This window comes from Rhamphochromis longiceps, linkage group LG12 (genome assembly GCF_057381845.1).
Source record: "Rhamphochromis longiceps isolate RC_006_pf linkage group LG12, R_longiceps_female_GT1.1, whole genome shotgun sequence".
NCBI lineage: Eukaryota > Metazoa > Chordata > Actinopteri > Cichliformes > Cichlidae > Rhamphochromis > Rhamphochromis longiceps.
Genome location: NC_140568.1, coordinates 25365971 through 25391073, shown reverse-complemented (window position 1 = coordinate 25391073; position 25103 = coordinate 25365971). Strand labels below are relative to the sequence as shown.

Here is a 25103-nt window from a genome sequence, read left to right as displayed (position 1 = left end):
TATACCGACGCAGGAGCACAGAGGGAGATTGCTGCAACAGTAGGAAGAGTGATTGCTTTGTTTTGCAGCGACTTCAAGCGTGCCTCAAGTGTGTGCATAAACGGTTATGGGGATGACTTGACACCATAGTCCAACATGTCGTTTACAATTGCAGCATTCGTCAGAATCAGTGACATCACCCACGTGTAGGACGACTTTGAGCACAGTGTTCATGGATGAACTGTGCTTAGCCCCATGTTCGTCTTAATTTTTGATAAGGCTTAGACAAGTAGAACTCAAAGGCTGCGCTGCATAAATGGATCCATGTGAGGACAATCACAGTGGTTCATGGAAAGCACAAGAGAAACAGTAGTTAGTGGTTGTAACTTCAGCCTTATGACTATGTGTTTACCCCACTAATGGGCTTTTCTATTGATTGTGTGTGGTGACCAGGTTTGAGTTTGGAGCCCACACCTTGGCTCTGACCCTGTATGCACACACACACACACCACACACAGAGAGCTGAAAAGTGTGAGCAGTAGTGAGACAATGACACAATTGTTTTGTCTGCATCTGACTTCTCAGAGTGACCTCATGTTCATCTTTTTTAATTTCCCTTCATATTATGTTTAATCCAAGTAAAAGAAGAAGACTATTGTGCCACCTGCTACAGCAGCGGTGTGAACAAGCGCTAACATAACAGGAAAAGCTGAATCACCGCATGTTCAATCAGACCATCCTGACCTCAGCTGCAGATCAGACACAGCGACTTTTAGAAGGAATGGTTTGCTTTGAAGTGTTTTGGGAGGGTCAGGAACTGCCCCTGTTTGTTTGGCCCGCATGCTTTTAGTCTAAGTTCGCAGTTCCAGTAAACCCTATTGGCAGCCAGCAATTTCCATTTACACACCATGACAAAGAAGGTTTTACTTTCTCGAACTGGCAGAAACGATACAGAAAAAAATCGAGAATGAGCATGACATTCATCATTTCTCACATTTAATTGGCTGCAGCTTAGACCAAACAAGATTGCACACAGTTCAGGTCAGGACACTTTCTAGTGTCTCTTGTATTTCCCCTTCAACTGGAAAGTGTGGAGAAAAAACCCCAAAAAACAACGAATGTGCCCGCATATCCCGTCTTCCTGTGGTCTGCATTCCCAGGAGGTCTTTTAGGAGGTCATGCTGCAGAAAGATCCCTTTAGCATGATTGCTGGCAGATGTAGGCAATGTGTGACATGGGCACAGTTTTGTTTTCACCCCTACTCGCGTAAAATGTAAACCTTTTGAATTTGTGCTGTATTGTCTTTAAGGTTTCAGATCTTTTTGTTGTTTTTCTTTGAGCCATCAATTTAGTTTGAGAGGTTTGCATGGTTTCTTTTTGCCACTTCTTCTAAGCTGTCCGTTTGTGATTTGATATTTATATCAAGGTATCCCTTTACGATTTGTGAATTGCCGCCCCGGGCTCCTGCTCCATGAGCATAAGGATGCGCTGTAAACCCATGTGAATGATAACACAGGGCTTTAAAGCCATACTACAACCCACCCTTCCAGCACCAGTTACACTTTTTTTGCAAACATGTTTATGCTCTGTGTGTACGTGCACGTGTATGCTTGCATATGTGTGCATGCGGACGGCACAAAAGCGGCTGTGTTTATACTTGTTGCGCTCCCGCTGAATGCATTCCCACACTTGAACATGACACTGCCTATCTTCTTCATCTGCGGAAGAGAGATCAAGTGATACGGCAGAGAGGAAAGGGTGTCTGAGAGAAACTGAGCTGTAGGTACGTGTGCGCACGTGTGCGAACACACACTAAGAGCGATGAGAATCGGTGCCAGCTGATGATGTAACCTTTTCCACCACCCACACCCCCTTTCCCCCTTTGTTCTCCTCTTCCTCTGGCCGATGTACAACAAGCCTCTAGCTACTGTCTCCTACATTGCAATTTACCGTCATTTACTGCAAAGCACAATCATCAGCTGACCTCCTTTTCACCTCATCACCTTTTCACCTCCGCGGAATTAAAGTGAGGACAAGCGCAGGGAGAGGAGTGGAGAGACAGACGAGAAGGAGAGCAGGAAGATTATAATAAAAACAGAGGAGAGCAAGATGGGAAGAGAGGGACAAACACAAAGCTGCCGAGCGGATCAGACAATGATGTCAGTCGGAGACGTCAGCTCCAGCCTAAGCATCATAAGTCTCCCTGCGCGCCGGCTCCAGTCCCACTAAATGCAACACTAATGTTAAAAAGCTTGTTGTCTCAGCACTGCGAGGCCAGGCTAATTCAATTAGCCGCTACACTTGTTCGACATGTTATATGAGGGTCAGACCACCCTTCAGAGTGGACACATAAAGTACATGGCCTGCAGTCCGGCACAAACACATAAAGCATTGTCGTGACTTACCTCTGAGAGAAAGGTCTGTGCTGACTTCTGTGCTCCTACATGCAGCAGGTACTCGTACACATAAAGAGCCAACCTGCACAAACAAAGAACAACAGCAGGACAAAAGATGAAAATTAGCAGAGGCAAACAGATATGAGGCGAGTAAGCAAGAGACAGTGAAAACAGTCTTAGTTTTACAAGCAGGCAAAAATTAGAGCAACTACTAAGCACTTGCAAATCTCCAAATATTGAAATAAATAAGTTTTTCTCTGGGTGTTTGAGATAAATCCATACATAGTGGGAAACTGCACTAAAGACGAACACCTAGGCGTGGATACAATTTGCCAGGCAGCCAGGCAGGACTAGAATCCTGTATGAGGAGATGAGTGAAAACTGCAGAGTCTGTTAGAATTCCCATGGGAAACACAAAGACACACTCTAACTTAGGAGCAATATTCCTGCCCCCAAATTGCCAAACAGACAGGACAACCATTAAAAACATTCGAAATTCACGCAACATATAAGCTAAAACAACACAGTGATAACAGTAGGCCTGGTGGGACCACACTGAGAAATACCTCACCTCAATGCCTTGGGCTCTCCATGGACTTCCTCCCATGGCTTTGATCACAGTAAGAATTAATTACAGGCTTGATTTGTTAATCAATTCTCCTCCCTGTGAGCCTCTCCTGGTACTAACAGCAACTTAGGAAATGGAGGACGGGGTAATCTACTGGTCTATAAATACAAGGTAAAAATTGATCTACAGGGGATCAACAGCAGATCTCACTGACTCCTAATGGCACTGTGTAGATTTAGAGATTTAGCCATTGTAAGAACACAAAGTAACTCTACAGGGATATGAACATGATCAGCGTATTTAGCAGTATTAGTACAAAAAACTATTCTGTCAGATATTTGTATACTCAGTGGGCTTGATGTGTGCTGAAACAGCAATGTATTAATACAATTGTGTTATATATGGCTTCAATTAAATGACTAATCTGTTGACTATTTCTCAGTGAATCAGTGTGTCGCTGTCTAATGCATACCGCTGGAAAACTGCCAACATTTCTATCATCATTTTTAAAGATTATGGGGACATAGTGAAATAGTTCTCCAGACTTTCTGAAGGTCTTTCAAAGTTTTTCTTTGGACATTGGTTGCTTTTTCTCTCATTTTAAGTCCAGTCTGCATATTTGGCCATTTTCAGAGACATGTTTTTTGTTTTTTTTGTTCGTTTCTTAAGCCACTTAATATTGACCTATGAATCATCCAAGCATAGAAAGGCACCTAAACAGTGTGGTGTCTACATATAACAGCAAAAAGACAGTTTTAAATCTTTGGGCACTTTGTTACTAGCATTTTGTTGCAAAACCCCCCAAAAAAACTAGAAAGAAAACACAAAATTTCTCCTCATTTCTTTAGCTGAATCTATGACAAATGCCAAAAGACAGAAGATAACACAGTTTGACAGACATGAAATAGTAGTTTGACAGCAAATACTATTTGCTCTCAAAATATATTTAACGCAATGCTACTTCCACAGAATCATTAGTGATTCCCAAAGTGCTATTAGGTAAATCCAGACACGATGTGCAGCATCCATCCACAAAGGTTTCTACAGAAACAGTCTTAGGGGAAGGCTGGCCCATAGGAAGCAATTCTTAAGGGAAACAGGGAGAAAAGGCTAAGGTACATCAAATTACACAAGATGTGGACTGAAAATCTGTGGCAGGTCTGATGGAGTGATGAATCCAAACTGGAAAATTTTGGTTCAAATCATCATCAAATCATCGCTGCTAATCATCACGGACAGAAAAACACAGTGAAACCCTATCAGCCATAGATTGGCTTCCCCAGAGCCCAAACCTCAACTTTATTGAAGCAGTGTGGGATCATCGTGACAGAGAACGGAACAAAGGGTACGAGGAACCGCAGAAGAGCTTTAAATGTTCTTCAAAAAGCCTGGAGAACTATTCCTGAAGTCTACTTAAACAAATGACACCAGAGAGTTCAGACTGTGTTGGAGACTAAAGCTGATTATACCAACATTTTTTTCAAGCTCATTAGAATTGACCACACTCTGTTTTTGCCATATGTACTGTATTTCCATGTGAGTTTACAAGTTTCAATTAATTGTTGGACCCGTTTCCCATTTTCCTACCAAACTATAAAGAAATGATGGAGTGGTACAAGACTTTTGCAGAGTACTGTACTGTTGTATATGACGAAAGACGATTCAAACACACATCTGAGAAGCCTTAAACATGATGCATCGAGCGCTTTGAGCTGGAGCTTGGAGCTTTGTACGTTAGTGGGTTCAACTTTCTGAAGGCATGAAGCCATGAACGATGGCCACACTGGGACAGCAGCTGTCCTAGAACACCCCCACCCACTGAAAGGTGCTACCAGCTTGTTGTAGCAGATCCAGACTCTTACACCGAAGTAAAAATAAACTCCCCAGACAGCTCTGTCTGCCTGTCTGAAGATGATGGACTGCACACCTTTCTGCTATGCACACAGGTACTCTGTCTGTGGCCCCCACCTCCTCCGCCCCTCTCCTTTATTTCCATCTTTCTTCATCGCTTTCATCCTTCGTCTACCTCCCCCTCCTCTCCCTTTCACTCTGTGCCTTTTCTGTCTTGGTTTCGTCTTGCACCCTTTTTTATTTTTTATTTTTTACAGAGGCCATGTTTGTTTAACGATGAAAGGACGAGGAGGGAACCTCTTTCCGTCTATCCTTCCCCTCCAATATCCATCTCTTCTTCCCCATGTCCCCTCTCCTCCCCCCGTGGCCGGGCTGTAATGTGTAACCAAAGAGATAGAGACAGAACGTTTCACAGGGACAAGGTTAACAGAACAATGAGAGGCTTGACAAAACTCTTGACACCTCGACAACTGAACATGAATAAAAGATGTGCCCGATGTGTGTGTGTTTTTTTTCCAAGGCGCTGCACAACCCCCGAACATTTCTAGGAACGAACTTGCTCCGTCGCTCTGTTCTGCTTCGTTTTCCTGTCAGCCTGTCGAAATCTGTCACTCCCTCCTGTGAACCCCACCGCCAGCCACTGCAGCATCAGTATAGAACTATTTATTAATACTGACAGATCGCATGTATCTGCAGTGAATACATTCGTAGCGATGATGACAACCTGATGGGCTGCATGAATGAATTTGTTGTGTCAGTGGGAATAAATAAAGAAATGAAAGCTTGTTCTCAGCATGCACCAGTTTGTTTTCAGTCAGCTATCTATTACTATGCTAAATACAGCCTCGCATGGTAGCTGCCTCGGATAAAGACTTAAAGGTTTTAACCTATGATTGATTTCACACAGGCTCCGCGCTGTGACCTTTGGTCCTAATAGAGAGGTGGGAATCGAAGGAAGTGAGGAAACCTAGGAAAGGTGGATAGAAGAGGGCAGTAGTGGCAAAGGTGATGCAGTTTTTTTGTTTTGTTTTTTTAAAAAGAAGTGAAACCACAGGTACATATGCTATTACAAGTTTTGGAGAGGTGATGAAAGAAAGGGAAAAAAGAAGGAAGACTTGGTTCATTTTTGACCTTAAATACAGGGAGTTTAAAGGCGTAAAAGCTTGCAAAATACACCCTAACACCCTCCTTCTCTTAGCACACACCAACAGGTGGAGTTTAAACGTGGCTGATAAGCAGAAAGCAACAGAGCAGATATTGGTAGCACTCGATATCTGCCTAACTTTAACTCACAACTACTCATTTCCTCCAAGACGAGTGATAGGCTTTGAAAGCACTAAATCCCTTCATGCTGTTGCCTCATTGTTCACTTACCACTTGTTCAACTTGCTCACTTACCACAAGCAGCTACAAGGAACTCGGCAGGACGACGGAGCCCAAACACTGAGCAGAGATAACGTTTGAGGATTAGAGGATGGGGGACTGTTCAAGGTTAAGAATCCTCTAAATTTGACACATTAAAATGAAAACATGACAATGGCTCTCCTGTCACGTTAAATAAACTGTCACTTTAAGTCATATCTGTGGGCAGCAGTGCTCAAATTGAGGCAGCCAATGATTTTCGAAATGCTCCCTGACTCCATATTAGTCCATACACACTGAAGTTTTGAGGCGTTTGCCCTTGCTGACGGACACGCACGTTTCTTTCCATTTCTTACCTGACTACTCTGGCAATTTCTGTTGTAAATATGAAGCACTTTACATTAATCAAAGCTGCAGCTAGAATGATTAGAGTGCTGGGCCCCTCCCGCTTTGTTTCCACTCCATGCTGCTCGTAAGCGTGTGCACAAATGCACTTCTGGGCGTGTTTTGCGTCACGGTGGTGGTTCTAGCAGAGAAGGCATAGGCAGAGGAGAGGGGTGAACTTTCAGGTCTCCAAGTGACCCATTTATCCTTCAAATTCAAGTGGTTCCGTCTTCTCTGAGTCACATCTAATTAAATTCATATTTCAAGCCGAACCCCATCCCGGCTGCTCTCGCAAAAATCTACAAGACCAGACAGCTGCAGCAAGCTCAGACAGTCAGAGACTGAGCTTAGCTTAATGAAGGCAGCAGGCAGAAACACTGACCAGTTTCTACGCAGTCTTGTAACAGAGCCGCTGTTGCTGTTACCAGGCTGTCGAACAGAGAGGAAATCAGGGAGAGGAGAGCTATCTCGGAGCTCAACCACAACCTCAGCTTAAAGCGAAGACATGAAGCTTTTTTTTCCTCAGGATCAGCATTTAGGAGACCAACAGATCACTGCTAATCAATTTACTGCCATGGCGATCAAAGTCTGGCAGAGCTTCAAATCACAACAGGCAATGGTTTCAGTGATTAGGTTTGCCTATTATAGATTAGCTTCAGAATATTTCACCCTTGTTAAAGATGAAATGGAAAAGCGATTATACTTCTGATCTGAATCGACACGTTAAGTGACATATATCCAGGACTCAATACTGTGCTGACATAGCCTAATTACATATTTGACCAGGAAAATCAAATTAAATGTTATATAAGTGAAAAGGGAAGCAATCAAATCCTTACTGCCAGTAAGCAATCTTCATTAATGATTTTTAGCAGTCTGTATTACCAAAACTGCATTATTGGGAAAACTGCTGGGTGCCGGTCCTGTTGTAGTTCCACATTACTTACTTTTAATGTTTTTGTTTAAGGGAGAAATTTGCACAAACGCCACACAGCAGAGGCAGCGGCGTTTAGTATCCTCTGAATAAAGTGCTATAAAAGTATCTTACTGCACAAATGTTATTCAGGTGTGGGCAGTGGCAGGAAATCAGTTTCTCCCTGCAGAAGGTGTTGAATGCAAACTGTGTCCAAAATGGCAGTTAGAGAGTTTTGCGGCAGGAAATATTTGATCAAAAACTCAAAATAGTGTCTGTGCAGTTTATTCCAAATCCAATCAGGCAGTCTTGCCCCTTAGCAACCATGGTGGTGACGCCCCCGGGCAGTTACTGCAGGCTCAGAAACCTGGCCAGTATTCAAATACAGAAATCTCAAAATGAGGCCAGTTTTCGCTTCAGAACCTGGACCTGAGCATTTCTATTCGCTTATCTTTATAAAATCAACAAAGAATCAAGAAATGCGAACGCCACCTCACTTATGATTCAACTACTATAACTACCAAGATAAACCATCATCCTCTAAACACACACATTGCAAACCATCAAAGTGTTTGATGCATGCATTCCCCCCCCCCCCGCTCTGCCCTCAATCATATGTCCGCTCTTTAAATTGGCACTTAGTCATCAAACCTTTGAGAACCCCTGATTTAAATGGATGGAGCGAGAGGCATAACTGCAATTTCAATCACCACCACCACATAAAAAACGCATGTACAGAATAATCAAATCTGATAATAACACAAAAAATAACCCCAAATATCCCCCCCTCCACCCCAAACATCCACCTCCCCCACAGGGCTTTTTCGTTCTTATGCACAATGTTTTACAACACCCACACACTTGTACCAGTACAAAACATGATTGGCCTGGTATTCAGCAGCTCAGCTGTTATAAAACAGACGATTGGCTTTTTGGAGGTAGCGGTGGATATGTGTCAGGTGACTGCCTTCTCTGGCGTTACACAATTTTTCCTTAGACCTCTATTCCACGCTCCTCAGCTTTTAGTTTTAGTTTAGTGACGTTGAATTCAAAAGATTTTTGTGCAGACGAAGAGTCACATGATGGGTGAAACACCCCCTTTTTTTAAAATGCGAGAGTGCAAAGAGGCTGAAGCAGAAATGGCTGCTTCATGGAGAAAGTTGCTAACTGTGGTTTTAGATTTTGTCAAGCCAGCAAACACAAAGAGAGGCTGGCTTTGCTGAACTTCATCATAGTGATGAAGTTCCAGGTGACCGTCATGCTTCTGGTCATCTGGTAAATATATTTAATTAAAGTTTTCAATTCAACTGACTTTTCAAAATTTATTTTATAGCAACAAATCACAACAACAGTTGCCCCAAAGCACTTTATATTGTAAAGATAAAGGCCCTAAAAGCTACTGAGGTAAATACCTGAATCTTTAGCACTTCAGTTGCAATTTTGCAATAGTGTTTGAAACTTTATCTGTTGTTCCTTTGTGTTCGGAAGAGAAGTATTTATTTCAACATTTGCAATCACTAATCTGAGCTTTTCTCCCACCACATCATTCTCACTTACTTCCAGCGTTTTTTTGTCAGCTTAGCTGCTTCTCATTCAATTTCTATAGTCTTATACACCCCCGATTCTAAAACTGTTCAGATGCTGTAAGAAATCTAACTAAACACAGAATGCAAATCTCATAAACCCGCATTTTATTCACAATAGAACACAGAAAATATATAAAATTATTATACAGAGAAAATTTACTTTTTCATGACAAATATTAGCTCGTTTTCAAGTTGATAGCATGAACTAAAATGCAGATGGGACGAGGGGAGCAACTACATTTCAAGTAGTACTAAAAAGAAACCGCCGGAGGAACAATTTGCAACTAATTAGGTTAATTGGCAACAGCTCAGCAGCATGATTAGGTATAATAAGGGCATTTCAGACAAAACGATGGGCAGACGTTCAGCAACCTCGAAAAAATTATCTCTGAAAATTGTGGAACAATTCCTTAATATTTTTTCTAAAAGGAAAATTGTGAAGACTGAGTATCTCATTGTCTACGGAAAAGATTCGGAGAATCTGGAGAAATCTGTGAACAAAGGACAAGGCTGAAAATCAATACTGGATGCTCGTGATCTCTGGGCCCTCGGGCAGCACTGCATTCAGAACAGGTTAAAGCTCTATCATGCAAAGAAGAGGCCATACTGTATGTAAACATGATCCAGAAACGCCCGAGTTCTCTGTGGACTGAAGTCATTTAAAATGGACTGAGGCAAAATGGAAAAACTGTAATGTCTTTTGAAAAACCTGCGTCCTCACAGAGGGACCATCCGGCTTGTTATCGGTGGTTGGATCAAAAGCCTGCAACTCCCTGGTATGAGGGTGAAAGGTGTTTACAGGTTCTCAACATATGCACACGTCATCTTTTCCAGGGAAGCATATTTTAGCAAGTCAATGTTAAAAGAAAGAAAGAAGCTAACTTTTTGGAACAAGAAATCACGCCCCCCTTCCCGGTCATCATTATCTTCCAATAAGGCAAACACAACCATGATTATTGCCTTGAACCTAACAATTAAATAAGCACACCTTTAACGATTAATTCCTGTCACATCGTTAAAACAACTATTTCGATGTTACTACAGGTTTGGACACATACTGTAGCACTTAATCTGCAATACTCCTACACATTCAGCAGGAAAATTACTTACATTCAGTCTAGCCTTTAGAAAAAAAGAAAAATGAAATGCAAGTAACTGCTGGTTTTCTGCTCAAGTCATACAGAAGATCAAAATTCACTGAAAGTAAATCTTTTAATTGAGGCCTCGGCTCTTCAACCTCGGCTGAACGAGGGTCCAACACTGCGTTGCTCTAGGAATGTGGCATTTGCACAACGTACGGAAATATTGTTAAACGTTATTATAATTATATAAGTATTTTTGAATGTAGCAACTGCCTGACATGTCTAAAAATAAATGTGTGTGTGTGTAAACGAGTGAAAATAAAAATTCAGTGCAGTGATTTACCGTTCTGTCTTTCGAGGAACAGCTGGAGATTAGAGCCTCTCTATGCTGTCAACCAGGGATTAACTTGCAACTTCTCTCATGAATTGGTCAAACACAGGTTGGACACGTGATCAGTACTCTGAACATGTGTTCAGTACAGAGTTGCTCGTGTATTAAACAACCATAAAAAGATAAAAAGACATACATTCATATAGGAACCATATCCCTCTGTCGTTGTCAGGATGGAGGAAAATTACAGAGAAAAATTAAAGAGGAAGAGAGCGATGGTGGGACAGGAGTATAACAGAGCGAGATGAAAGGTTTTGGTGACAAGCAGAGAGAGAAGAAGAGGGATTAGAGAGACGGAGAGGGAAAAAAAGGATGGAGGTGATGGGTGCTAGCGGATGAGCCCTGAGATGAATCCTCATGAGATCTGTAAACTTTCATATTCTAATGTTGAGGATTCTCACCGAGCGGTGTCTCAGTTAGTCAAGCACCCTGCTGTGACCTCCTTCTGCAAATTAACACAAAACCCTGCAATGAAAAAAAAAGTCTACGGAGCTACAGTAGAAGTGATTCCTACCGTTTTTTGAAGAGAAAAAGCAAATGACTACATGCTGTGCTGAAATCATAACATACAGGATGGACTGGAAGCTACACAAGCGTAGCATGCCGTGGTGTATGCGCTGGATTTCATTATATTTTTATAAACGCATTTTAAAGAGTCCTGTGAAGAGGTAATATCAATGGAAAAGTAATCCTATTGAACCAAGTCACAGACAGGAAGTTATACGCTGTAGTTATCTCCTGGATATGCTTACCTACACACAAAAAAACCCAAAAAACCCACTAAATTAGCATCTTAAATCTCTGCTGTGTGTTTTCACAGCAAAGAATAATTTTAGCAAATGTGCCACAGTGAAGTAGAGCTGTAGTGTCTTTGAAGCGCTTTGCTTTCAAGCGACCGTACACGAAATAAAAAAGCAATGAAAGCAATTTTTAAAAAAAAGTTACTCCTCCGAATTCAATATAATAGCAGTAACACTGCAAATTAGACCTGCAGTAAACTCCAGCTTGGTGAAAGTCATAATACATAAATGTGGACAGCCTCATTCTGAATGCTCTGCTTTCATTTGTGTGATGTTAATTTTAAAAAAAAATGCAATCCCATCACTCAGTGCCTTCCAGCTCGTCTCAGTGAGGATCTACTTTAGCGATCCTCTGCAGCTTGACAGCCGAATGTTGAGATTTATTATTATTTTTTTAGACTTTTGCCATGTTACATAATTTTGCAGCATATGTGACTGATGCAATACAGACAGTGACAGCAGTAATGACAAGTATAGAGGAAGGCGCCCTGCATAAAACTGAGCCACTTTACCAATTAGCATCATGCAAATGCTTGATTAGAGACTGGTCATCGTTATGTCAAAGCAGGCTTTAAATATAGGTACAGAACAACCACATGGCTGCTTTTTTATTACCTGACTCACAGAAATTCTGAGGCAGGTACTGAGATCAGCATTTGGGAGTGCTAAAAAAAAAAAAAAAAAATTTAACAAATCAACACATTTACTGTTTTTTAGTTGGATTTTTTTCTTTTTTATTAATTATCACCCAGCCACCTAAAACACACAATGTTTTACACCGTTTTCGTTACATCCTTGAGACATCCTAAGTGATATCACACCCCAACACACAGCGCTGGGCCACAATGGCAACACAAATCACAGACACCTGTCTTTGAGTTGGAGGTATGATCGTAAGCGTTATCGTCTTCGTCGTGCCGAGCCTACACTGAATGCTACGGGATCCATCTCTCCAAATCAAGCCTCTGTGAGGCTCCGGCAGCTCGGGCTCCTGATGAATCTGGCGAGGACAGAGAGGGACCCCGCCATAAAAGGGAGTGCGGCGATCAAGCTGCTGCCCCTGCTGAGGACAGCCCTGTGTGTGACAGCCAAACACTTTCCCTGATTAATCAAGCCTAGCAGCGGGGCTTTATGTGCCATTAAGAGCCCTGCTAAATGACTTCACTTCATTCATTAAAGTGGAGCATCCTCTGCGGGTAGAGCAGCTCCGCTCGCCAGACAGACAGACAGACAAGTGAAAGCTTGGAGGAGATGGTGGTGGGGCAGCGATGAGGGTGGTGGGGGCACAGAGGCAAGATAAACAACGACAAATATAGACCCATTACAATGCTGAATTATTCATCTTATACGCAGAGCTTCAGGAAAACAACAGAGGGAAGAAAAAAAAAACAAGAGTCCAAACAACCATGGGGCTTATAGAGTCTTTATACACCAAAGAATATCATTAACACAGGACTACTTATGCACACACCTTGTCTGGGAAAGGTACCACACTGGGATCACGGCCAAATCACTTTAAATGGAAAAAATCAGGTTCCAGTAGACTTATCCGTGAAGCGCTTTCATTAGGTAAAGGTATAGTTTTAATGAATCTGTGCAGGGGGAGTTTGACAGCTATAGGTGCGAGTAAATAAATCGCTTGAAAGTGTTGTGCGCCGCCTACAGCACATGTTAATATAAGCTATTCTCAGAGCACAAATTCATACAGGATCAAAAAGTCAGGCAGAAAATTCCAGAAAGGGAAGATTACAGAAGGGAGAGGCAATGATGCACCCCGACAGCACTGAGAGTGGACAAAGATTGGTAATTTACCAGTCAAAAGGGAGATAAAGATGGAGGGATGGAGAGAAAGATAAATAGATAAAGAATAGCAGCAACAGGAGATCCAGGGGGCAGAGAGGAAGAGAGAGACAAATGAGACTGAAGAAGAGGGAGGCTGAAAGAGAAAGAGAGAGGTAGAGAGTAAATGATTAATGAAAGGAGCTGTGGAGGGAGGTCAGGACTGAGCAGAAGAGGAGTGATGCTGCAGCCAGTGAGCAAAACCGAAGAGGACAACATTATGAGCAGCCGCGCTGCTGTCGCTCACCGTAACACAGGATTTGTAAAAGGGGAACCAAATGCGACTCAAAAGAGCTTGAGAGCACGCGTTGAATCTACTGAATTTGCCAAATTCACTAAATAAGGCTTTTTTTTTTTTTTTTGCCTTTTCATGTTTAAACACAGATTCTAATTGGCCGTAATGCCTTTGAGAGGCTTTTATTGTTATTTAAGCCAAAGACTGGCAAAAATACAATGAACACTTGCGTGTGGATAAGTTTGCGTCACTGTAGAGAAGAAAACTTTGATCACCGGTGATGATTTATTACTTGACAAAACTGTTCAAAGACTTTCATTAGATCCTTTAACTTCTTGCAACATCTTAGTCAAATTCATGCCTTAAATTAATCCCCAACTGGCAGTGTGCTGTGGCTCTATTGCCGGGGCTCACTGATGCATTTCTAATTGGCATTTTTGCTGATGGTCACAAGTTAAATCTATATTCTCCATTACCCTTCCACCATGTCCCCTGGGATCTCTCTAATGGCTCCGAGCACTTGAATAGAGATATTTGTATAAAGTATATTCTCTCTGATGCCGACTCGTCTCCGCACGGGCTTACTTCAGCTGCAGGTTTGGCGTGTAGCTGAGAGTTTGGGAGGAGTGGGAGGGAAAAGTTCACTACCTCTTTGAAGATTAACAAAACACGTGTTATAATCCAGCATGGAAACAGCCTGAGGAAAGACACTTGTAGTAAAATAAACTGTGTTTTATCTCTTCGTCTTCAGCGTTTCGTCTGCACCGAGATGGTCTCACATGCTGCTTTACAGAGCAAATGTTTGTCGTAGCCTTTATCCCTCTCGTTCCACATCACATAGTAAAGCCCTTGGTGAAGTTTTGGCTCAGCGACAAGCCTGAATGCTCTATAACCGGCTCGGCAAAAAAAGACCCCAAAAAACAAAACACTGCAGCCAGCGCTGGTTAAGAATGGTTGAGCTGAATGACGCTAGCTGTTACAGGTTGACCAGCAATTTCGCAATTAGCTGATAAACCACTAAGATGGAGGGTTACATAGTTTGAACGTTAACTCTTTACCTCTTGAAAGTCTACTAAGGAGGAAACTCTTTTCCAACCTGAGCATTTTGTGTCATATTTCAGGCTGTCTTATAGAACAAAATGACTGGCTGTGCCTCAGAAGTTAGTGAGGGTGGTCTCTGTCTAAGCAGCTGCCCTCTGAAAAACCCAGAAACTATTCTAACGGTCACCAACCCATGTCTTAAGGATACAAGGAAGGTCATAAAATATCATCTTTATAGCGGAAAAGAGTTAAAGGTAAAAACTCTTCTTGACTGTAAATCATAAAGTAGTTTTTCACTGAAACCTTGCTCCAGCAAAGATGAGAAATTGCCAAAGGTGAGATATCATGTGTTAAAGTCAAAAGAATGAAGCTCATATCCTGACAGAGAGGAAGAGTCCTGCATTCTTTGGCTCACCTCAGTGTAGACTCTGTGTTTACCTTTCATTAACTAGAGATCCCAGAATCCTCTCCTCCCGCAACCTCCCTTGGGATACTCCAATACAAGGTGAAAATAAATGCTGTAAAATAGCTGCTTGAACAACAAATATTAAAAAAAGCACAGCTTATTATGTTTGAATTATAAATTATTTCATAAATGCTGATGAAAGACTAAGTCTAAGTTTTAGTTTCCCGGATGAATTCTAATTACAGATCGCTCCGTAATCTATGTGTAAAACGGTTTTATTAACATATCTCTAAAAGGCCCAAAATATTCCATTTAGAAAAGCTGAAAAATTCCACAGTTTGGGAACTACAGTGCACTGCAAATGCACTGACACAGGATATGACTAACACAAGAATAGCGTCAGCTCACGACATAAGCTAAGCTACAGGCAGACAATGATAAAAGCCAACTAATCAAGATACTCTAACCATAATACAGCTGCAGTTGTGAATCCCCACCCTGTGCTCTAAGGACAGAACACACCGTGTCCTCAAAAAGCTACACCCAAAGGCCGTTACGATCACATGAGAAACAGTCGAGAGACAGAACGCCGTCTAACCGAGGAGAAGGGGGGGGGTTGCAATTAAGACTTGAACAGAAATGTAAAAAGGAAGCAATGCTCCCTGCCATATACAAGCACAATCAGACAGAGTGAACCAGCTCTTGTTCTGTCAGCAGTGCAGAGACTACTGTATCACAGAGCAGACAACAATGCCCAGGGCTGAGATAACAGGAAATGCCAGCTTATCAGAGAGGGGAGAAAACAGAGGGAGATGGCGAGAGAGCGTGATGAGTAACTCACTGTTTACCAACAGTGTAAGTGAGCAAAAATTTCTGTTGTGTCCTTCATGTGAAAGTCTGTCATTTACACATAAGTTTCAGCCAGTGAGTTTTCCCCCCCTCCTGCAACTGTAATTTGTTTGCAGAACATGTAAAGTGGATAAATCAAATAATGGGGTAGGCAAATCCATCACTTTCTTAATTTGAGTTCCATTTCATTGGCTTTGATTTGTTCAGATTGAGTCACCTCTCGTGGGGAGTTTGTTTAATTTCACAGCTGAAAGAACACCAATGATTTTTAGGAGAGTTTTCCTTGTTCAACTTTCTCTACAAGCTATTACAGTAAATCTTGAATGCAATACAGCCATAAACCCCGGAATATTAAACTGCTGTTTACAGAGAGAACTTTGATGGCGACACTTAGTGATCATACTCGCTTAATCACTGCAAAAGTCTGTTCTCAAGAGTTTACTGGAAAATACGAGAGTTAAAGCAACATTATGCAAGAATAAAAAAGGAAATCGCTTTTCCACCACGACTGGAAGTGCGACTGATAAATATGAGGTATGCGAGAGAGGTGGCGTTCACACAGAGGCAACTGAGCCATTCAACAAGTGGAGCAAATTCATCCCCGTCATTGGATTAGGAGGACTGGAGCTATGGTTTTACCCCTACTTTATGCCTTCATTTTACCCACCAATAAACCAATACTTGTAGCAATAAGATAGTTCAAAAGGTGATTTAAAAAAAAACAAAAAACAACATAAATGTAGTATTTATTTAAACAAACCATTATGGTGTTTAAAGAGCAGTACATATTCAATATGAATTTGCTTTTTCTGTTGAAGGAAATTCAGTTTTGCTTTGAAATTCATTCCTAACAATAAAAGTATATTTAAGAAATAAAGAGTAAAAAATCCTTAGTAAAAAGTCTTCACCAATAAGAATTAAAAAGAAGAAATGGGAAGGATTTTTTTCCACCACAAGAAATATGATTTTTCTTCATTTGTCCTGTTTTATATCTGGGTGGACATCCATTCTTCAGACAGCATTTAGTTGTTTAGACATGCAATCACTCAATTTCTTTATTGTTCACCATATACAGCATTTTTCTCTCTTGCTTTCTTCTGTATGCACACACTCTTGCCCAAACACACTGACACTGTGGCATGTATCCACTGCCATTCCCTCTACTGAGCTTGGTCTGTCATTCAGCAGCACGCAGGACCTGGAATGCGACGGCGTGGGACGCGCTCCTCTCCTGTTAGCTCCACACATCGTCCGGTGGCACACAATCTTTGTTCGGCTCGCACAATACAGCATTCCACAATCAACGACAATTAAAAACAGAGGGAGAAGGAGATGACTGGGAGGACTGCACCACTCTAATCTTATAGGATTTGAATTCCTGTCTACGGGACTCTAATAGGCCTCTGTTCTTTTGAACAACAAAGCTTCGAGATGAGATTGAAAAAAGCTGATACAGATGAAGGCAATCTGAAGCAATTTGGGGAGAAATGTGAAGCTATTAAGGCCTGTATGAAGGCTCTGGAGGAAGTAGAAATAAATGACTAACCATTCAGAGGAATGTTTTTCTGTAACATGAGGTTGTAAAAATTTGCAGAAAATGTATGCACCAAAGTGTCTGCAAATTACAATAATTAAAAAACACACACACACACAGAAAATATTTTTTTAAAAACACACTTTTTGTACACAATATTTCCAGCTAATTCACGTGTAGCTAGCACTGGATCAGAGTTGGTGAGTCCTGCTGCGTCCCTGTTGCCCACCTGGTCTCACTCTTTTGTCCTTCCTGCTCTTCAATGGTAGAAATTGGCATTAAGTGGACTTTAAGCGATTTAAATCGTAAACACGAGGATATTCCATCTTGGATTTCACTGGGGAGAAATGAGATGTCACCATGGACTTTGCAGGGATCAGTGGGCAGACAGCCTGTCATCTAAAGACGATGCATCTAAAATAAAAGAGGACAACTCCATGGCTTTACTTCTCAGAAATTAGCAGGGACAAGTGAGAAAGAGACAGAGGAGAAATGAGGGCAAGGTAGTGAGGAAGCAAAGAAAAATAATGTGTTTTTGCATGTGGGTGCAGGAGCGAGAGAGGGATAGAGAGAGAGTGTCTGAAGCAGTTCCGAAGCCTGGTCGTCACGCATGCTTAACCTTGCGCTAGTGCCTGTGCGATGCAGCTTGCATATCAATGATGGACGAATATCAGCAGAGAGGCCTCCAACCAACCTCCACTATACTCAGCAGGCTGAGGTTGGGGGGGGCAGGCAGAGCAGCATCTGCAGCTACACTACGGTGCTTACTACAGCAATGCGAGTTATATCGGGTAAGGGAAGAGTTTTTGTAAATGTAAGTGTGATATTTTAAATACACGCTGATTTAAAAAGAAATTAAAGAGTGCAATATGAAAATACTGCTTTAAACTGACAAACAAAAACACGCTTTAGATCATCTAAAAGCACTCTTGGCCCGAGTCTGTGTGTGTTTCCATTAATGGAGTTTACTTTTGCCTGGAGCTCTCCAGTCACAGCCTCCCTCATTTCTCTTTTGTGTCTCATCATACCTAGAGGTGGAAGATCTGGCCAAAACATGTTTTTTAAGTTAGTCTGGGTAATTTCATGACAAAACAACATCAAATGCCATGAGAAAAGACTGCCTGAGAGACAAAACACCTTTAAAACTGGGCATTTGTGCACAGCTTTAAAACCACGAGCAGCACAGCAGCTCTAACTTAAAGACTCAAACGAGAGAAGAGAAGAGAAGAGAAGAGAAGAGAAGAGAAGAGAAGAGAAGAGAAGAGAAGAGAAGAGAAGAGAAGAGAAGAGAAGAGAAATGATGTGATAATGTGTTTCTAATTAAAACAAAAGCACTCAGGGACACCCATGGGGTCCTAAGGGACCAGCACAAGGTGATAAACTCTCTCATCCTTAGCCTATTTTTTGGGAAGCGATAAAAGAAATTCAGGATGCCATGCCCTCTTCTGTTCTTTTCTCCTTCTTTCCCACATGCTATCTGATGCCGACAGAGGCCTTTTGTCACGTCGATCCTTCCCAAGCACCCCAAGGCGTCCTGTGAGGGTGCCTTCTTCAGGGTCCTGTGTGTTGATTGACACCTCAGACCTTTTTTTCCTCCCTGCGTCGATCAGAGGCCATTTCCCTTCTGCCTCATACAGCTCAATAAGAGGCCGCCGCTTTGATAGCAGTTCTGTGGCAAGTTACATCTCTGGCAGAAGGGATAAGAGAGAAACTAGGAGGGATGCCAGCAGATAAAAGAGGACTTTTACCAGCCTTCTATGTGTTCAGCAGGTTAAAAAGTGTTTTCTATCAAAGCCTTGTCAAACTGTCATTATCACTTTGATTTGAAGAGAGCTCTGTATACCCCAGAAAGAAAATACACCAGAGCTGCATTTCTCCTCTGGTTTTCTTGTAATCCCAGACTGATGCTAATCTAAAAACACTGTGGCGATTACACTAGAAGCAGTTTTAAGTTGCTATCTTTCACTGACAGTCAGTGTTGGCGAACGCAGACGACAGAGAGCGGTGACAGTTCTCCGTGTTCTAACAGTTGTTCTCGAGGCATCCCTTGAGAGCTGGCAAGGCTATTAGCTGTGTAATGATCACTGGATGTTGTAGTTCACATCCACAATGGCAGCGTGACAGACAGATGGAGGTTGATTTTGAGGGATGAAGCATATGGAGAAAAGTGCTGTGAGCAGACAGCTCAGATGGGATTGCAGGCTAACACATGTAGCATCCTCTCTATTGACCAGAACAGCAAAGATTAATACAGATACGCAGACACGTAATCACGCACATTTATATTGTTCTTTATCCACTTAAACAAAAGGAAAAGCTCATGCTGAGGCCTACCACGTGGATCTTATGTATGGGGCTTATGCATGGGAGTTGAGCCAACAGAACCAGGTGTGGCCACTTACCAATGTAAGTGATCCATGGAGAGTGGGATGTGTGTATAGAGTGGGGAGGTTCGACACAGAGCCATTACAGAGCATTAGACCGTGCGGTCCTGTAGGACATCACCTGACCTCGTCTGACCTCAGTGAAAGAAAGAAAAACCTCTTTAATCTTTCTTTCATCCGTCCGTCCCTTTTCATTTTTTTACCGCTTAGCTGTGGAGTTTATTTCAAATTTTAAACTCTTCCAGCATTCATGTTTTCATGCTTATTTCCCATACTTAACCTCTCATTTTACCATCCAAGCTGACCAGCAACATATGTTTACCCTCGGGCTACATTCTTTTGCTCCTGCCATAACAAATAGGTTTCCTCTTTGTTCTAATGATTGCACCTATATCATTGCTCAAGGACGACGAAATGTAGTGAACAAAACAAGCAAAACAAAAAAAACCCCTCACCATTCATCAGGTGGCAGCTGGCATGGGGAAAATGTGATTCCCTGCACAGTTTATCCAATGCATTGTGAGCTTGCGGTGCGTGAGTGCATCTGGGAGAGAGATACAGCTATTTTTATTGTAGTTCCACTGTAATGCGACTCACTGTCAGAGCCAGAGTGGCAGCCTGAATTGCTTCTGTCGGATAAACACTCCCAGCATGCACTGCTTTGCCTCAGTCTGCGCAATGCTGCATTGGCAGCCTCCTGGCAGGATTTTGAGGTGTCTCGGTTTAGAAGTAGCTGTGTGTGTGTGTGTGTGTGTGTGTGTGTGTGTGTGTGTGTGTGTGTGTGTGTGTGTGTGTGTGTGTGTGTGATGATGATCCTTACAAGAGCAGAAAATGCTTAAGTCTGCACCAAGACTGATGCTTGGTACCTGAACAAGACTGAATGAAATGGCACATACCTATACTAGTTACACATTCCTATGCTATAGGTTGTTTGTTTTGTTTTTTAAACCCTGACTTTACATGATCTTTAGGAAACACCTGAAAAGCAATTTATAGAGCTGTGAGCACTGGAAAAATGGACAAAACAAGCATCTGTGAGCATTTGAGGCAGAGTTTGTTCCATGACTCAATACTCACTCAGGAAAAAGGAGAAAAGGAATTTGTACTATGTGCTGCAATGCAACTCAGTCAGGACCACAATCCCAGAACTATGTGGAATGTGTCCTCTAACTGCCAGCGACTGAAACCTACACTCGTTGAACAACTGCAGTACACAGTCAGTGGTCGTGTACTGTCACTCTGAATCAAAATCAAGCGCAGACCATAACACAGGTAGCACACAGAGAGAGAAGAGAGACCAGAGCAGTGTTGCTGTCTTAAAAGCCAGACAAAGTGTTCATTACTGGTGCAAAGGCATAAAGACAGCCTATTCTCAGATATTCGCGGACGTAGGGTATAAATACGAGAAAACTCTCTTTAAAAATGCATGCGTCAGGATTATATTTTTAAGTTTTACTCAGCATCAGACATCCAGATACACCTTGCTGCAAGTGGTCTGCAACTTGGGCTACTGTTTTTGCACACCTGAATATTTCAAATGTCTTTCTTTTGGGGGCTTTGAGCCTCACAAACAAAATCTCAGCTATCCTTCCTAAGCCCATGTGTCTCTGCGCCTTTCTCAGAGGCAGATATGTTCCAGACACTGTGCGGCACATCCAACTTGAATAATCAGCATGCGGTGACCAGAGATGGGCAGTAACGCGTTACTTGTAACGCGTTACTGTAATCTGATTACTTTTTTCAAGTAACGAGTAAAGTAAGGGATTACTATTGCAAAATCGGTAATTAGATTACCGTTACTTTCCCGTAGGAACGCTGCGTTACTGCGTTACTAAAACCGTGATTTTTTTTGCGAGAATGTCTCATGACAGTGACGTAAGCAAGTGCGACGTTGGTGACAGCAGCTGTGTGCAGATCAACAATGGATAATATATCGAGTGCGGGAGAGAGTATGAGCGTGCAGCGTTTAAAGTGTGGAAGTACTGACCTTACTTTGAGTTTGATTCCATAAAAAGTGACAAAAACATTAGCGTCCATCGTGCGTGGGAAGAAAACTTCTTTTTACAGCGAAAAAAAACCCTAAACTTCCGAGCAAGCACCGAGTAGCTACGACGTGATGGGAAACTCACAGAGACACTCGCGCGGATTCTTCAACTGACCGCAGCACACCTACACCAGGGTAACCCTCCGCCTACCCTGCTCCTGCTTTACAGGTGAAAATAGAGCAAAAGGACCACTGAGTCTTTGACTTTATTTATTTTCTGCTGTGTTTTACTTGCATCTGTTTGAAAGAGTGAGTGAAAACACAAAAAATATTTTATTTTATGTGCTGGAATGTGTAGAAAATAGGTTTAAATGTTAAACTAATTTATTCAAGTCAGAGAATGTTGCATATAATTAAATGTTTTGCTTGATGCATAAAGTTAAAAGATTAAAACTGATAAAACAAGTTAAAAAAAGAGACTTTTCCATTTGATTACATTTTGTATGATGGATTATGTAGAAAAAGTAGAATTGGGCTGAAAGATCTATCACTTTATCACCTCTTCAGGTTGTAAATCGTGTTTTTAAAAAGTAACTAAGTAACTAAGTAACTAAGTAATTAATTACTTTTGAAAATAAGTAATCAGTAAAGTAACGGGATTACTTTTTGGGGGGAGTAATCAGTAATTAATTACTGATTACTTTTTTCAAGTAACTTGACCAACACTGGCGGTGACACCATAATTGACGAGTATGACAATATGTTTTTGATTATTATTGTTATTTCTTATGATTGGGAAGAACAATACTTTAAAACATTTCCTTTTCTCGCTCATCTGCTTCTCTTTATCTGCATATCCTCCAGCATGAAAGGTACAAATTATATAAAGGAAATTGATAAGTGATAACAGCTTTCCGCCTACCTTCAGCAAAATGTGCTTCAAATGTTTTGTGCAGTGGGTGTTTCTTAATGTTTGCCATGTAATATATGCAAATAAGAAAGAAAATAATAATTCCCACTACAATACTGTAAATGATCTTGCAGCTTAGTTACACTGTACAGAGAAAGTTGAATAAGATTTTAAATTCAAGCGTGACATCTGTGTTTGTAGTGAAATATAAACTTTTATGGATTGTTTCGCTCTCTCTTCAGCTCCTACCATTTACATCAAATACCTGCACACCCCTAAGCCTGGTCCTGCCATGGGTTTCTACCTGTTAAAAGGGAGTTTTTCTTCCCCACTGTCACCAAGTGTTTGTTAATAAGCAGGTGATCTGGCTGTTGGGGTTTTCTCTCTATTATTTTGGGGTCTTTATTTTGCAATATAAAGCACCTTCAAGTGACTTTTGCTGTGATTTAGCACTATATAAATAAAACTGAAATGAACTGAATTTTTATAGTGTGGACACATGAGATAGAAAAAAAAGCATATTCCCAAAATGCATCTCTAGCAAGGACAGACTACATGTTTCAGATGTTTATCACACACACACACACACACACACACACACACACACACACACACACACACACACACACACACACACACACAAACATAAAATCTTCAGAGGTCAGTTGTATTTAGAGTTTCTCTGTATCTACATGGGCGAGACGCCAGGGCCCCGTGTCTGCAGGGGTCCATTCTGAGGTCAATACTACAACACTGTAAACTAATGATCCAGCAAATTCCCTCAGTCCTACTCTCTCCCCTCCTCCTTCCTTTTCTCCTCAATCTGTTGTTGCCCTCTGTCTCTCCCACTCTCTGATCCCCTGCTGCGCTGCAGAAATGAGAAACAACTGAAGACTCGGCAGCGCCGGGCCTGCTCTGCTCCTCTGATACACACCACTGATAAACAAGGCTGCTTGTTAAGAGACAAATGAAACTTTTGGCTTCCTCGATTTTGTTGCCTTCCACTGCCTTTTCATCTAGCGTTTTCTTGACACGCGTTCCCTTCTTTTGTCGACATGGTCTTGGCTGTAATGCCCAGTGGAACATCAATCTTGCGTCGAAGTGTAAACACAGATAACAAAATGATCGGCAAAAGCAAAGAAGTCTGAATTAACCAGGAAAAGTAAGAAGTTCCCTTTGAGCTCACCTCTAACTCGTGTACGCAATTTAAACAATCCGCTAGGTAGATGGCTCAGTTCCATTAAATAAATCGACTTTGATGTAAACGTTTAGTCACATAAAGTTAGTGTGTCTCCTCATTATAGCTTTGCCTCTTTGTTGTTTGTGCTGATGTACCTTTAGCAGCAGCTTGCAAATGTGAACTTCATCACAGGAGACTGCAGAACCACTTCAAAATCTTATGCCAAGACACACACACACACACAGATGCATGCATGTTTTCACACACAGTATCTCCCAGGCCTGGAGGAAGCTCTCCATCGGAGCCTCTGAGTCAGTGCACACGATAAGGCAGCGATAAGAGTCTCACTTTTCAGTCCTTTCATATTGATTTGGAATAAAGAATGGGGCTCAAGGGATGAACACTCAATCACGCTGTTGACCAATGGAGGCGAACTGGATTTAAAAGACACAATAAACGAGTTGCAGTATCTGGCAGTCAAAGTGAGACGATAGAGACAATATCTGCACTAACTTTGCCCTACTCTCACAGGTGGCAATAAGCTGTCCCTGCAGACAGGGAGAGCACAGGCTACAACTGTGATCACCCTGTCTGCAGGAAGCCTGGCCAGTGAAGCTGAATCAAGACATGCTCCTGACCCAGTGCATCAGGTGTGGGAATATCCTGTTAGTTCCCATGCATCAAAAAAAGAGAGGCTATCAACCACAGTTTATATTAACACAGCCTCTATTTTATGTCACTAACATGTCCACCTTCACAACTGACCTTACAAGAAAGAAAGAAAGAAAGAAAGAAAGCTAATTTCGACTGCTCTCTTATTCACATGGGGTCGCCACAGCGGGTAGCACCGCATATTTGATTTTTATGCCGGACGCCCTTCCTGAAGCAAGCCCCAAGAGATTTGTGTCTCCTCTTGGGATCGAACCAGGGATCATTTGCTGGTTAGATAAATGCGTAAAACACATGGAGCCATTGCAGCTGACCTTACTGTAGAATGTTTAAAAAAAAAAAAGAAAAAAAGCTGTTGTTTAATCAGGAGGGTAGAAAAAAAGCCCTCCACTCCCGTGTTAGTGGACAAGACACACAGGCAGTACAGCCATGACAAGCATTTCTATTATATATATAAAAAATAAAAAAACAACAACAACAACAGCTGATATGTCAACACAAATTTGCTGGACACCCACAGTACGTGTCCAACTACTTTAAAATAACCGGATCGACAGTCTCCGTCTCCCCAAGCGCGACGACAGCGTGACTGTCCGTTTTCACAAGCCCCATCTGGGGCAGCTTGTAGCAGGACCGGACCCGCGGAACACGGCATCTGAAGCGAGGCAGCCTCTGTGCAAAGCAACACGCTCCAAACACAGCAGTTTTCGAGCGGTCAAATGCGCGGACTTTCCAGCTGCTGCCGCCGACACCAGACCTT

At 42.0% G+C, this 25103-nt stretch overlaps 1 protein-coding gene across 1 annotated transcript in view; it reads right to left on the bottom strand.

The window, feature by feature from the left end:
- LOC146657323 (single-stranded DNA-binding protein 2) overlaps window positions 1-25103 on the bottom strand; it is a 61931-nt gene that overhangs the window by 36054 nt on the left and 774 nt on the right. Inside the window, exon 2 of the mRNA XM_085425322.1 lies at window positions 2385-2457. Within this exon, the coding sequence (XP_085281448.1) occupies window positions 2385-2457 (73 nt within the window). The remainder of the gene's footprint in view (window positions 1-2384; window positions 2458-25103) is intronic.